We start from the raw sequence: 15,696 nt of genomic DNA, 5'->3' as shown, positions 1-15,696 counted from the left end.
TTGGCCAAAGGTATGGGGAAGAACTAGAACATGATAAAACAAGACACATGAAAACACCAAGCTGCCTCCAGATCAGAAGTAGGTGAAATAATGTCTACAGAGATAATGCTTATAAAAAGGAAGGTTAATGGGAAATTGGTTCACAACAATTAACAAGTTGTCAAATGCCCATGTTATCTTTTAAAAGACAAGTTATTGTATCCCGCAAGCAAATAATGCAGCAAAATATCTGAGCTTTCTCAACAGAGTACAAAAGGCGAGGGGAATTACCATATTTTCTCCCGACTGCAGAAGAGCCTGCAGCCTGGTGACGAGCCCCCTGTGCCCTGTACTGTGCGGCTCAGGCACGCAGGAACAGAGTGCAGGTGACCATAAAAAGGGAGATGTCTCAGCACAACCAGATCTATAGCATGACAAGGCATCTCGCAGGTGCAAGAAAGAGATTATAGCAGAAGTGGAACTATAAAGTTACTGAGCCTTATTTGCAGCCTAAGCACAAGTCACAAAATTTTACTATACCTAGACGCAAGTATGAATACTTTAAAGGAGAACACTAAAAAACCTGGGGTCAAACCCCTTTGTTTCACACCAGGAGGCCCATATGGACATGGCAAACCATGCGGTCATAGCCAGAGAGAAAGAACATCATGCACAGCTCTCCCGTATTTCTGCCAGGAACAAGAGTAAGTTGTGTTGAGAAAACAAAATACGAGCTGCATATGAAAGAGAGGAATATCCAGGAAGAGGAGGCACTGGTTAACTGAAGGTACAGCACACACACCGGAATTAAGGTCATTCGCTGAAACATGTTTTCCGTGAAGAACAGAAGATACACTGGGTAATGGCTGCGAGAAGCACAAAAAGCCAAAAAAGTAAAACATGAAGCTCCAGGAAGCAGAATGAAAGGCTGGCTGAAAGTGTTGCAGTCCAATGAACACCCCAAGGAAAGCACGGAGCAAGACGAGATGCAGATACGGATTATCCAGCAGGACACAAAATAGAGAATCGCAGCACTGAACTGATACAATTCAGAACGTGAACAGAAAAGAGAATTTCTGCCAGCCAAAACTGAAGTCTATGTGAGTGAGGATTCCAGCATATCTGATCTTTTCACCAATACTCTTTTCTTTGAAGAGGACTGCTACGAGGAAATTGAAGAGCCTGGTGCTGAGAAACGCTTATACATCAGTTGTTGGCAGCAGATGAAAATAAGCGCTTAGTAACCCTTAGCGCATACATTGTATGTAGCAAAAAGAAGATTAGAAATGCTGAAAACATTCTTCGTGAACAAGAAACATCAACTGAAAACAAGACAGGGGAGTCAGAGACTGGAAAGGGGCATCATTGACTTCACTAACTCAAAAGATAAAGCTGTATTATCATGCCTGTGCGAGAGCAGTCACACGTACTGGATTGCCAGTCAACTACCAGTCACTCTACAACTGGTAATGTGCTGCTTTGGCAAAGGGGTATCAAAACATTTTCTGTTTTAAGGCCAAGAGCTACAGGATATACAGTCTTGCTGAGAATTTCTAGGCTGTCTTACCTCAAACATCTCTTGCTCTGTCCTACGATGATCATCCACGAGATGCTCCAGGTAGGTCAGATTACGGAATTTTTCTAGATAAGTACTGTATTGTTTCTGCAGTTGCTCCTCAATCTTCTCATACTCATCCATAAAAGCAGGACTGGAGAGAACAAGCACAAATTACTCAGTGAAATGAAGAATTTTGACACACTCAGTGTGCGCAGAATTCTGAACTAAGGATTTTTGGTTTTGCAGCTTCCTTTCCCTGTCTGATAAACTAATCTAAAAGGACCTTTTGTTTTTAAGGTTCAACACTACTTCAGGGACTAAAAGTGGAAGACAAAAAAACCTCATTAAGCTATCCTGCAAAAATTCCATCTAGCAAAGCAAAGGTTACTGGGTACCCACTACTGTTCCTCCAAAGAGGCAGGAAGGCACCCTTTGGGCCCCTTTATAAGGCAAATCTAAGTTAATTAACCTGCTGCTCCAGGACTCCAAAGAACTAGCTTGTAGCATGGCTGGTAAACCACCCACTTTGCTGGAGACTTACTTGCTACAGAACTGTGCTGCGTCATTACAAACATCAGCAGACTTGACACCAATAAGTGATGATGTCCTCATACTACAGAGACAAGTGTTACACCCCAAAGAACACTTCTGCTGTTCGATGCTTCACATTCACCCAGTTCACCTCCTCCAGAGTGCTACTGATCAAAACATGTATATGAATCAGTGTCATTCCTTCCACCACTCATTTTTCTAGTATTTCCTTTTTAAGTTTTCCAATACGAGGGCAAAAATAGAGCATGATCTTGCAGATTGTATCAACCTGAATTAATTAAGGGCAAGAAATCAACCCAAACTGTGAATCTGAACATCTTGATTTTTTGGCAGGCTGTATCATTGCCTGGAGAAACCGATCCTAACAAGGGATGCATAATGAACTTTTTTAATTGGTGGCTAAGAATGCTAGAAGCCTCTGGGAACAGAGGGAAGGTTTGCACCAGTTGCCATTTTCAGGAGAACAACCTGACACAATCTATGTTTAATGACAAAGGAAAAGACAAGACATGCTACCTGACCATTCTGTACAGCTCAGGCAGCAATTAAGCAACCCCAACAAATAATATTCTGGCCACTTCTAACAGCCCTGAAATTCTGATTTCAAATACACAGTAGTAGAAAAATCAACAACTACAATCCAGACTGGGCACTTCTAGAGAAGAGAACCTCTCTCTTCCATAAGCCACCGTCTTGGTCTCATTACAGACTTCACTCCTCGCTGCTCTCAGCATTAGCAACACACAGTTCCATCACTTAAGCTAGCACTCATTTACGCAGCAGATAATCAGTTCATAATCTTTACCGAACGCTTTGTAGAGTCTGTAGCCTCTTCTGGCTTCTTTCCAGTTCCAATTTTCGTTTTTCAATCTTGGCTTCTAAACTGGCTTCATCCAAAGCCACATTATACAACATGTCTTTAGTCTTTTGGACTTGTTCCTAAAAGAGAAGGATGGTGAACCATGGCTTGCACTGGAATAATCAGAATTATCTCAGATGCTGACCATTCTTCTGTATAATCTCACATCTCAGGTTATCAAATAACTTCATAACAATGAGCTAGAACATAAACTGCCCAGGCAATGAAAATTATCTTCAAGACAAAAGTCACTTTATAAAGAACTTATTCCATCTGCATATCTTCATTCTTTTCTAAGTCTTGCTTTTTCCACCTTTTCAAAATCTGGGAAGCATCCTGAACATCGCAACAAGTGCTACAGGAATCAGGAGGGGGAAGTGGGACTATTCCAGCTTACCACAAAGAGCCCAGTACATTCAGTGTGCTCATGCTCAGGAAACCATGAGCATCTTTTGAGCGAGAGAGAAAGAGGACTTCAGACTTGCCGAAATTCCAGCAGTAACTGTTAAGTGCTGCTCAGCTATAATAGATCATTTCATTAACTGGTCCAGAACTAAAACAGCTGAGGTACGTGATATTGATATTTCCCAAGAAGCCAATTGCTCTACTGTGCTGCTGTTAGTTTATTAGCACTGCTGCCTAGAATAGCAATGCATATGAACAACATTTAGAATTCATATAGACTGCAAGTGGCAGCAGAAACCTCAGGAAAGATCGGCTGGAGTATCTATTGATTACGCATTGGCTGTTTAAATCTCCAGCTCCACTCCTTGTAATTATGCAGCTGGACTGGGTACAGTTTGCAGTTAAATAACTTCTAGTAATCACTAGGATTTAATTAAGCACCATGCTTGCACAGTGGCTGTGAGTGCAGCTAATGGTTCAGAGACAGGAACCCAAGCTCTGAAGCAAGGACAGAGTTGCCAAGGTGGGACAAACCTTCTGAAATGAGAACTGTAACGATGCGTGGCACTAACTAGCACAGTGCCAGTTCTTCTCACCCCTTGGCCAGCTCAGCCATCCTGCTTCCAGAGCCCAGCTTCACAACTCCAGAGGTACCAGCACATTTTCAGTTGCCAGGATGACCCCTTGCAGCCCTGACTCTGCAAAGTTCACATGGCTTAGACAATGTTGGTGGGATGTAGATTTCTGTGATGATTCAGGCAATTTTTATCCCTCCTGTAGAGCCTCTGGGGGGACTACTGGGCTCCTAAGAGAGGCAGGGAATATGACTAAAATGAGGAAGGTTTTTCTGCCATTTTCTCCCATGAGAGAGGCCAACTGCAGTTCTTTGATGCATCGACTGGAGGAATGTTTCCACATGTTGAACCAACACACCTATACAGTGCAACAGCCTGAAAGCAGAGCAGGTCTTAACACGTTCTCCCAGGCAGAGCTGCTGACAGCATTGACCCTTTCTGCTGCAAGCTGTGGTTTCTGACAGCTCAGTCACCACTGTGCAGATACCTCCTTCGCTCTGCCAGGAAAGCCAGCAGTGTCAATTAACAGCCTCCTTCGCTTTGAATACCACGGATTGCCCAAATAAACCATGAGGATCACCAGTGACTGTATTAATTATCACCACACCAGGACTCATCACAGGCTGCTGCCTTGATGAACTGTTCACACAGCCAATGTTACCTGAAGACCAAAGTCTGCATTAGGCCATTAACCGAGGTTCAACACTAGCTATTAACTAACCAGCTGCAGCAATGCATGGTCCAGGCAGCCGGAGGTGATGTGTGCTTTCGCACTCTTAACCCTAGGATGCTGGTAAAAAGTGTTATGTTCTTCTTGCAGGAAAAGAATGATAATTTTGCAATTAAATAAATATCATTTTGCTTACCAGAACACAGTCAATGGCAATTTTCATCACCTTCTCAGCCTCATTTATCTCCAAAGGTCTGGCAATAGATTCTGTTCTTGCTTCCTACAAAATAAAAATACACCAATATATTTAAATGCTGCACAAAGGAACTAATATAAACAAAACCGAGGGTGGTCAAGCAACAATATGATCATCTGCAAAATAAACAGAGTAGGATTTACTCACTAAGGCTCAGATGACTTAAAGAACAGGACATGGTGAAAAAGTCAGTTAAGTGAGGCTGGGATTAACACTGAGCAATTAAGGTATTTTTTTCAAAACAAGATAAGTGCTACTGTCTGACCTGCAAGTATTCTTGAACGCAGATTTTTTGGAAACTGCACTGGTTGTTACATGTTGAGCAAGGTATGCAACGTAGCACAGAAGATTTCATCATCTTTACAACAAGACCATGGAAACAACAGTGCAGGTAGATGAGCAGTGCCACAAAAATTGTGGAGAACCAAGCATTGTGACTCCATCTGCCTCAGGCAGGCAGTGGGCAGCCAGCAGGTGCCTCCTATGAACGTATGAAAATCAGATGATGCAGATGTATGGGCTTCTCCAGCTCTGATAACCAAGTGGTTCAGAATCCTCATCAAAACAGTGATAGTCTAGATCCCACAGGATGATAAAAACCTCTCTGATTCTCAGCAGTTTTGGGGACAGAGGGGCTCAAGGGTATTCAGTGTGCACCTGTCTGTGTGATGTCTCACAACACTGACCTGGTCATTATGGGAAAACATTGGATTACTGGTTTGCTACTGGGAGGAGAGGAGGGAGGTTTTTGCAGCTCAATGTCCTTTAAAAAAACCTTATGTTGGCAAACCATTTGGTAACAGGTGGATAGAGATGGAAATAGCATCTCTCTAGGGAACATATGAATAAGAATCTAAAAATGCCTTATACGCATTGCAACAGGCTGTACCCAGCCTACTGCAGGATGAATTCTGGTAGCAGGTACAATGACTTTGTTAAGTTACCATGCCAGACACTCCAGGCTGCACAGGCAAGTACTAGCAGCGGCAGCCTCGCTCCCGCCCCACCAGCTCCAGCTCAGGGAGGTGCACAGTGAACCCAACCAGGGAGCTCAGCCAGCCAAAAAAAAATCAGCTTTTTCTCCTGAGCTTATTCCTCTGCTGGATCAGTTCCCTGAACGAGCCTGCCACATGCCGCATGAAGGCTTTTCTTCTGGCAGAAGTAGAACTATTGTGTTGGGGTTAGTGACAGGAGCTGCATCCATCAGCGGCAGTGACAGCTCACGCTGCCTGAAGCGCTTGTGGACATCCCCCGTCCACGCAGAAACACAAGCTCCACGCAGCAGAAAGTGAATTTGATGAGAATAAGACACCAAGAGTCTGCACAACACATATTCCTGAATAACTCTACAGGCAGACGCTTCTGGAGGAAGACCAGACGAGGATAACATAGCTCAGCAGCTGTTCTGATGACATGACGTGTTTACCAAGCTCACTAAACTGGCCGTGGGCTTGCGAGGGCTCTGCCTGGACTGAGCCGGCACCCAGAGCCAGCCTGGTGCAGCCCCTGCCCTGCCAACCGGCCTCGGTTCTTCTGATGGCAACAGCGAGATCTCTGCTACGGAGCAAACATATTTCAAACAAAATAGCTCAGCACGCAGCAGGGGGAAGGAAATTATTTTCCTTCCCACTTTCAAAAGAGATCAAAGAACCAGCGAGGACCTTCATTTTTAATTATAAACAACTCCCTCACCAGTCTCCTCCAGCAGCCTGGTAAAACGTCCGCAGAACACGCACAGGTCACTGCGGTGGGTGCTGGGCCAGGGCAACTGATGGGCTTTAGACACACTTCTGAGGATCTACCCTTTCAAGTTGGAATAACTGATACAAGTTTAATGGCTTTTCTTCTTCTGCCTTCCCCTGTTAGCCATGGGAGTTTCATGTACAGACCACAGTCCTCAGGCAGAAATCCACAGCATTTCCTAGAGCAAGGCTCAGTCCTGCAGTCACACCTGCTTGGAAAAATGTGTCAGGCCAATGAAGAGTAGTGCAAAAGCAGAAATTTGTATTTTCAGACTGCTGAATGAGGGCCAAGCTGGAAAAGAACAAGCTCAGGGCAATTAACCTCCAACACAGACCAAGAGGAGAATCCCAGTGGACTATCACAGCCTATGTTACAATGGACCATTATATCAATATATAATGGGAACATACTCAAAAAATAAGTGTATGTTGAGGGGATCAAAGCTGCTGACAAATTTTTAATGGACATTTGTAACAGCTTCCCTGGGTATCCGTCCCTGGGCTGTTTCCTATTATCCTACTAGAACTCTCAATGAGAAAACTTTTTTTTTTTCAGGAAAGACCGTATAACTGGCCATAGAGAAGAGGATTAAAAGGAAGGCAAGTCACATTAGAAAAATAAACACCCCACAAAGATGATGAAGACATTAGGAAAAACATTTACCTTAAAATACCAGAGCTGGTCAATTTAAACATTGTTAAGCCATGAGCAAATTAAAGCAAATGAATTCAGCAAAAACACTTTTACTATCTCTGACTCCCCACAAGAACAAATAAAGCACATTTCTCCTCCAGCCCAACTCATCCTCACCAGTACTTCTTACCCAACATAAAACGCAGTAATGCGACAATGGAGATTTGTAAAACCTGGCTTTACACAAAGGCTCTTCTGTTCCTGCTTTTATCTGCAGATACAAACAGGCTGTATACTGGAAGGCAAAAAAATTTTTCTATATTTGTTCAGATACCAGATGTTACACTGTCACTGGCTGTACTCACAATTCCTTGTGCTCAGAAGTGTGCAAATGAAACGGAGCTGAAAAATATAGCCTCGTTCATTTTCTTTTAAAGTAATGTACTCTTTACAATTAGGTGCACTAATCAGAACACATTATAATACACCAGAGGTTTCCTTTAAATTAACCATTAAAAAGAGAGTTCTCAGGAGAGATGAAAAATATAGAAAAAATTATCAAGGCAAGAGAGAGTAAGAAGCAGAACAATTTAGGACTATGACTGGTAATTACAACTTGAGAAAACAAACGTATGTAAAACCAGAGAGATATTCATGACCAAGCTGATTGTTCACCTGCTTCCTGTGCAAAATGTCCAAGAGCTCCCTGGCTATAGCTTTACATGATAAATACTAATTAAAAATCAGGGAAGCCGAGTGTAAAATTATTTTTGATGAACTAAAGCTGACAATTATTAAAGAAAACACACGAAGGCACACAAGAGACACCATTTGCTGGCATTATTCATCCTCCCTGGTTGGACTGGTATTTGGCGCCGCATGGAAGGGCTGAGACTTTAATTCTTCAAGTTTTGAATCTCGCTTTGGCCAAAGCCAACTGGAAGTACTAACAAATTAGTTGGCTGGTTTAGACCCAAAACATCCCTTTTATTTGGAAATGAGAATTTCATTACAAAGTAAGAAAGATTTCTAATCCAAGACCAGCTGAGTGCCCAGTCCAGCAGAGCTGAGCACAGCCCAGCAGGACGTTCCCCACGGGACACGGGGAGTTTGGGACGCCAGCTCTGAGCAAACTGCACCAGTTTTGGCACCAAAAGTGAAGATAAATTTCCTTAGAGCAAAGAGCACTGCAGTCATTGCAGGAAACAGCACTGATCTTAAAGCCTTCAAAGTGTTTTTTGACCTCAGATTAAAACCTTCCTCGTTTTTCAGGAGTTTGTAAACCTGAAGTGTCCTCCTCACTGCCACTGTCTGTTGCCTTCAGTCTTAGTCCAGGATGCATTTTACATCCCGTACACCCTGCAAACAGGGGTTTTGCAAATACTGCTGTCTATACAGGCAATAAAACTCTCCTTTCAGAGAGTTTATTATTCAGGGGGTTTACTAACACACACTGTGATCACATTTGGCCTTTTAGATCATTAGGCATCGTTACATATGAACAGGGAGGTACAGGAGGGACGTTAAAAATAATCCAGACCTTCTGAAGGAACCTGATACTTCCTAACAGCCTATTTTCCTCCTCAAGAGATTGAAGCTCAAGCTAGCTGAGCATTTTGCTGTTTCCAGGCTCCCATAAAGCTATGCTGCTTTCTCACATGCTCATCTCAGCGGTCCACAAAGGGAACCCACGGAGACATTTCCCTGCTCAGCGATGCAAAGCCCTCAATCAGAGGCAGTGTCTGAACCCCCCTGGCCATTCTGATGTGTAAAAAGCATGCCACGAGAAGATTTGAGATAGACAACCAGCTGCAAAGCATAATTTTTCTGCACACCAAAAAGAACCAGAAGGCCTGCCTAGCCAGATAAGAATTAATTCGAACATATGCTTCACGACAGGAGAAACCCCTTATGAACGCCGGCATAGAGAAAGGGAACTCTAAACCTTCCTGACAGGCACAAAATTCCTGTTCCCTCCCCACACACCCCTCCAGGTTCAAGAGCCGATTCCCCTGAATTACCCTCAGCTCACAAACCCCAACACACACTTACTGTTATCTTCCTACATCCTTAAAAACCTCGCCTTCCGTTTACTTCACCTAAGGTTTCCTGGCACGCTGCACTGGTAAAGCTTGGCTTAGCCCACAGGACTACTGGCTGTGTCACTTAAGGGGTCCTTAGCCTTGGCTTGTGATGTCTCTTCCACAGTCTGGCAAGATGACAAGGAACTTCTCTCTTCTAGCAGAGCAAAAGCTAGGTTTGGGAGTGAATCTCCTCATATAAACAAATAAAAACAAGCATGGCCAGGTGGGAGCTTGCTTTTTTGTTTTTTAAAGGAAACAAGAACAGGTCATCAAAAAGGTGAGACACCCCGTCAGGCAAAAGTCTTTTCATCTTCTCCTTTTATCCACATTCTTCTCTAACAAAATTAGAAATAGATTCTCCTTTCCTTAGAGAACGTACAAGAACACTTCAGGAAGGTTTATGATTTCCTTAGGAAAAAAAAAAGACACAAAAAAAGAGTATATTTTTCAGCAGCATCTTTCAGACCTCAAAGATGTGCGAAGACATCATGGAAAATGGCAGCAAAGGTAGGAGCAGGCATTGTGTATGCAGCAATACCACCCAAAGAGAGAGTTTAAACTTTTAATTCATCAAGCCTTTGACTTCAGGAAACATTGTCACGCAACTCGGGCTTCCATCCCCACCAAAGCTCAACCAGCAGTAAATGGAGTGGCTGCTGTACTCCAGCAAGAGAAATACCAGGTGGCTCTTTTTTGTCAGGGGGAAAAGAAAAAAAAAGAAAAGAAAAAAAAAAAAGGCATTTTAAACAGCTAAAAAAGCTAAAATCATTGTCCTTCTATTTAAGACAGCAATATTTAAAATTTTGACATGGCTTTGTGTAATTAAAATTTTTGACACACGCTTTGTGTCTCATGGAGGAAGGTTAGGAATAATGAACAACCAGAATCTCACCAGATATTCAGAAGACAGAGTTTCTGATCTAGCCCAATGAAGTAGAACGTCTTGCAGAGTCATAAAGGTTTTAACAAATGCTGTGACAGACAAAAGATGGTTCAAATGTGATTTTCTTCCAAGCCAAGCTACAATGGTTTTTCAAAACAGCCTACAACTGAGCTACGAGAATTCAGAACTTCAACTAGTTGACAAAATCATCAATGCGCTGAAATAACTGGTTCCCAAACTGCAAGGAGAAGTGTGCTGCCCATCAATTTATAGCTGATGCTATGTCACCAAGCTAAATACTGCTGGGAAGTTCACTACAAAATCATCTGTTACATAAAACACATCCACAACTGTTATACCCATGCAGCGTACAACCATGGTCATGGTTAAAGCAATCTAAAGTCAACTGTATCTTCCAGGTGCAAGGTTGAATTCTGGCTCCTCGCTTTGCAATAAGCCCTCTTCCTCCAAACTGATAGGCTAGGTTTTGGTTTGAAGCAGGATAGTTCAAAGAATTGAAGCAAACTAGGTAATTCTCCAGAGTTCTGGCAACCTCAAGTTACAAATTCCCACTAAAAAAAAAAAAAAAAAAAAAGATGTGGCCACTTCGTAGCCAAAGCACAGGAAACGAGAGAAATTAGTTTATCAGCCTCCCCCAGGCAGTATCTCGTACCCAGAACTAACATTTGGCTGATGGAAAATGTTTCCAACGTTACAAATAAAATATTTTTCTGTAGTTAACTTTCAAAGAGTACCGAATAGTGCAGCCAGCCGTCACTCCAATGGGATCTGCCTCTCTCCAGAAAGAGTAGGCGGCGAGCGACAACAGCTGAGGGGGAGAGAGGGAGGAAGGGTGCTGTAATCAAAAAGCTGCAAATAAAGAGATCCAAGCTCAATGTCCTCAGTGGCAGCTCTTTCCACTGTAACTAATACCGGTTCCACAGCTGGATCTAAACGCGTTTGGCTCTCCTGAGCTTAATTCAAGCGTTTCACAAAGTGAAGTCAGTGAAGAGATGCTCAGAAATTCCGTGAGGTTTGGAGCAAGCTCACACTGTGCATACAGAACAGGAACACTTGTAGCAATTCCCTGTACTTAGATATCTCTCCTCCATAGGCTGGGAAACACTTTATCTGGCTGTTGAAAGCTTTAATCTACAAAATTACAGAAATTACTTTATCTACACAAGAGGATACACAGGGAATAAAGAATTTGTTCAAGGTCACAGACAGTGTAAGTGCCAAGAGGAACATTACAAAACAAATCCACTACGTTGCCCGTCTTCAGCACAAGCTCAGTACGTTACAAAAAAAAAAAAAAAAAAAAAAAGGATTATTTTCATCTTTTTTCAGTTTTACATGGCTTAGAGCTAATTAAGAGGTAAATAAAATTAAAACAACCTTGAGAAGCTCAGAAATCTTTATGCCTGCCACCAGCACAGAGGCAGTTTTATTTAGGAATTTTTTTTCTTCATTATCTTACTGCATCTAATAATTCAGCAGGTCCAAGCAGGGCAGCATCTCGACAGGCTCCTGCTAATGTGCCCACAGGACCTCTGGCAGATGCAAAGTGGCAGGCACGCAGAGACAGTCAGCCTCACTGAGGTGTTATCAACAGCTGTGAATTTCTCCTTTTGGATTTTGGATGTTCAGTGTTTGATAACTCAGGAGGGTTCTTCCTCAACTGATCACAACTGACCTTGACAGTCATTACTGCTTTATTTTGTGCTAAAGAATTTTCTTCCATCACCTCATCACCCCTGCCTCCCTCCAAAGATTCATCTTGCCATTTTCCCCATGAACGACCGATCACCAGCTGTTACAGGGCACAGAGCACCGTGGACCTTTCTAACATCTTTTGGGCACTGAGCAGGCTGGAGCAGTGAGCTGTGCAGGGCTGGAGGCAGGCAGCACACGTGAAACCCAAACAGAATGCATAGTGATGCTGCATTTTGCCCAAGTACCGACCTTAATTCTGTTGCTGCTTTTCTTGATCTTGGGCTTGACAGGCTTCATCACGGCAACTTTGAATTCTTACAATCATCCTAAGCATTTAGTACAGTGTACAAAGAGAGAAAGAAATCCAAACAAAATCTCCCATCCCCACCTCAAATCCAAATCAACCTCCACCTTCCCCATCAAAACAAAAAGCTAGAAAACAAATTAAAGAAAACCAGAACTCAAAGTGTCAACTTATTCTCCCAAAGCTAGTTGTAAATATTCAGAAAATTAGGGCTATATAGTAATGCAATGCAGAGAAAATCCCCCTGGCAGTAAAGGAAACACAAAGATAAACACATACATCTCCGTGCATAGAATTTGCTGTTCAGCTGGGGATCTTACTGTGCTGGGCTAAAATTCATTCATCAACTCCACTACACTCTACAAATTCCAACTTTGCAATTTCTGTGCTCTACTACTTGGACCAGTAAGACTGGAAACTGCAAATTATCTTGGAACTCTTAGAATCATAGAATCATGAAGGTTGCAAAAGACCTCAAGGATCATGAAGTCCAACCGTCAACCCAACACCACCTAACCCACTAACCCATGTGCCTAAGCACCACATCTACACAAAATGTAAGGCTTAAATTTGTTTTAAAATAAAAATACAGTGTCTCTACCCCTGCGCTGCCACAGGACACCAATAACCTACGCTGCGCTCATCCCCAGCTGGCCTAGAAACAACGCAGCTTCAGCGGAACCCAACATCTAACTCCAGCGATCCTCTGATCAAGCAAGGCTTTCATCCCTCTCCCCCTTAGTGCTGAACTGCTCCCCAACGTTCCCTTTGCCAAGCTCCGGTTTAACGGTACCCAACAGCGCAGGGGATGAGCTGTAGTAACTCATGTGCAGGCTGTACGTCACCCCCTCCACACCTTGTGCTCCACAACCCCCTGCACATGTTGGGATCTGCTGACAGCAGAAGAGGAACTCTCTCTACCTGTCTGCAGGGCTGGAACCAAACGGCTTCTCTTCTCCTTTGAGCTTCCTGCTGCTTTGGGATTGTTACTCGCGAAATACCTTCCTCTGCTTTTTCAAATATAAAATCTGATTTCCTTTTTAAACCCAAAATTATCTTTGTGATTTTCATTTGATGAGAAAAGTATAGCTTTTGGTTGGGGTTTTTTTCCCCAAAAATCTTAACCCACATCATCATAGTCTGAATTCAGCAAATGAAGACCTGTAGGTTTTGTTTCTTCTGATGTTCTCAAATGAAAGGTTTTTTTACATTATAGGTTAACTTTTAAAGTAGTTTACATATACATAAGAACTGTATGTTCAGTCAGGAAATGATGGCCTTATAAAGGCATTAGAAAGGCACAGTACCACATTTCCAAGAAAACGAACCCAGGCTCAAACCCTTCCCAATAAATACGCACACGTGTTCAGATCAGTACTTACCTACAATACAGCTAACAGAGCCATTCCCTTCATAAACTCTTCTCTAGCTGAAACTTGATTTCATTCAGAAAGTAATTTATTTAAAAGTGTTCCATGACTTGAAACAATAACATTTATCTCATGTATAAGGCTTTTCTACACAGTTTCTATACAAATTATGTGCAAAAAAGTCAAATAAAGTAAAGCTTGTGACACAAATTAGAGTCAACACTTCTACAGGAAGTAATGAGTTTTACTTCCCTTTTTCACCATGATCCTTCCCAAAAGCTTCTCAGACTATGAGAGCAGACCTAGTCAACCCATTAGTGCCAAATGCTGTCATTTCTTTTACAGCCACTGGAAAATGAAGCAGTCCTGGAAACAAGATACATCATCAGACTAAGTAAGCCTAGGTAGCAAGACCCTTCATTTAATATTTGGAAATAGATGGATTGCAAAAAAAAAAAAAGAGGTTCAGGGAACATAAAACGACCATGTTTTCAAATTAATTAAAACAGTATCACAGCTGTTGATGCATTTCAGTATATGCAACAGGTTTCAGGACATAAAATGTAATGAAAAAATAAACTATACTGCTCTCCTACTGCCCTTTAACAGCACAATCCCTCTGCCAGTGCAATTTATTGAGTGCGTTACTTACCCATGCAACATCAAAAGAAAATAAGCAATGGAAATCAATAAACTTCACATTAAAAAATAATAAAAGTAACCCTAGATTAATGGCAACTAATTTGATGCCTACAGACAAAGCTCTAATTCCCCATAGGATGTCAGAACTAACAGCACTTCTGCTTCTGTGCACCTGGCATGGGTGGGATGGGCAGGCAGAGGATGCCAACCCTGGGATCTTCTGAGCACCTCACCAAGTCTGGCGAGGATCCAGGGAAGCTGGTGTGAAATGAAGAGGGGCAATGCCTTACTGCCCTCAACACCGGCTACTCAGAAAGAGCTGCAGCTCCGCTGACTTCTGTGGGCATTACCAGATGGAAGAACACAGCAGCCCTTGGCTCTAAGCCTCTCATCGGATGAGCAAATTTCACACTTCAAGTGAAAGGCAGAGGTGGGTGCTTATAATTGAAAATGGAAAACTTGACGAATTCCACTGAACAACTGGTTACCGCACCCTCGTGGCTTTTACCCTGAAAGCCATTTGCTTTGCTACAGGCTCCAGTCTCAAACTTGTCACACGCTTATGTACCAGACTTGGCATTTAATGCACGAGCCAAAAATGGGTTCTTCAGGTTTAACAAATCACTGAAGAAGGCTGGAACCAGTCACAAATCATAAGGAACAGAGCATGAAAGTCTCTTCTGCTGCTCTCTGGAGGTTCTCACTGTGCTGTCATAGTGTCACCTTGTGCTTTTAGGATACAAACTCAGAGCTAATGAGACAAAAGCAAAGGTCATCTTTCCTCAAACAGGATTTCTTAAAGACAACAAGTTCAATCCATCAAACCCTTTTGCAAAATACAAACTGTGTACCTATATAAGATTAGTTATCCCCAGCTTGTGCACTCAGTCATTACACCGTGAGAAACATGTGCTCCCTGCAGCATGTAAGAAATACTGTCCTTTTAGAAATTGCACCTTTAAATAATGTTCCATCAAAGATTTCTTAATGGGCCCAATGAGGAGTGGCTGCACTGAAGCACTTATCTCTTGATTTTTCATTTCATGCTTTCAGCACTCTGCACTTGCACAAGTGCCTTTTCTAGGGCCCAGTTCTAAAGTCAGTTGGAGTCCTAAAAGCCTTGATTTAAAGTGATTAAACAATGCCCCATTTCAAACCAATGCTTGAGTACTTTTAAAAAATATAGCCTTATACAGACCTGTACTTGACTTTTTAGTGGAGTTCTTGGAGCTGCTGTACACAGAAAAAAGGATTTAATGCTCCGAAGCAAACATTTACATGTTAGGTTTTTAGTGGAGTTCTTGGAGCTGCTGTACGCAGAAAAAAGGATTTAATGCTTTGAAGCAAACATTTACATGTTAGACAATATTCATGTGAAAACTATTTCAAAGCCAAGAAATCAAGCAAAGAACACAAGATGAAAAGTGACTGATTAATGGTTTTGTGACAATCATGTACGTTGAATGA

The 15,696-nt window shown here is 42.4% G+C and overlaps 1 protein-coding gene across 1 annotated transcript in view; it reads right to left on the bottom strand.

The window, feature by feature from the left end:
- Positions 1 to 1,546: 1,546 nt before the first annotated feature.
- CLUAP1 (clusterin associated protein 1) overlaps positions 1,547 to 15,696 on the bottom strand; it is a gene marked incomplete at its 3' end in the record, with an annotated part of 23,250 nt that continues 9,100 nt past the window's right edge. Inside the window, exons 5-7 of the mRNA XM_010078758.1 lie at positions 4,795 to 4,878; positions 2,895 to 3,028; positions 1,547 to 1,688 (exon numbers count right to left, since the gene is read on the bottom strand). Coding sequence (XP_010077060.1) covers positions 1,547 to 1,688; positions 2,895 to 3,028; positions 4,795 to 4,878 — 360 coding nt within the window. The remainder of the gene's footprint in view (positions 1,689 to 2,894; positions 3,029 to 4,794; positions 4,879 to 15,696) is intronic.

This window comes from Pterocles gutturalis, unplaced genomic scaffold, assembly GCF_000699245.1.
Source record: "Pterocles gutturalis isolate BGI_N339 unplaced genomic scaffold, ASM69924v1 scaffold15898, whole genome shotgun sequence".
Lineage (NCBI taxonomy): Eukaryota > Metazoa > Chordata > Aves > Pterocliformes > Pteroclidae > Pterocles > Pterocles gutturalis.
This window is presented reverse-complemented; position numbering and strand designations above follow the sequence as displayed.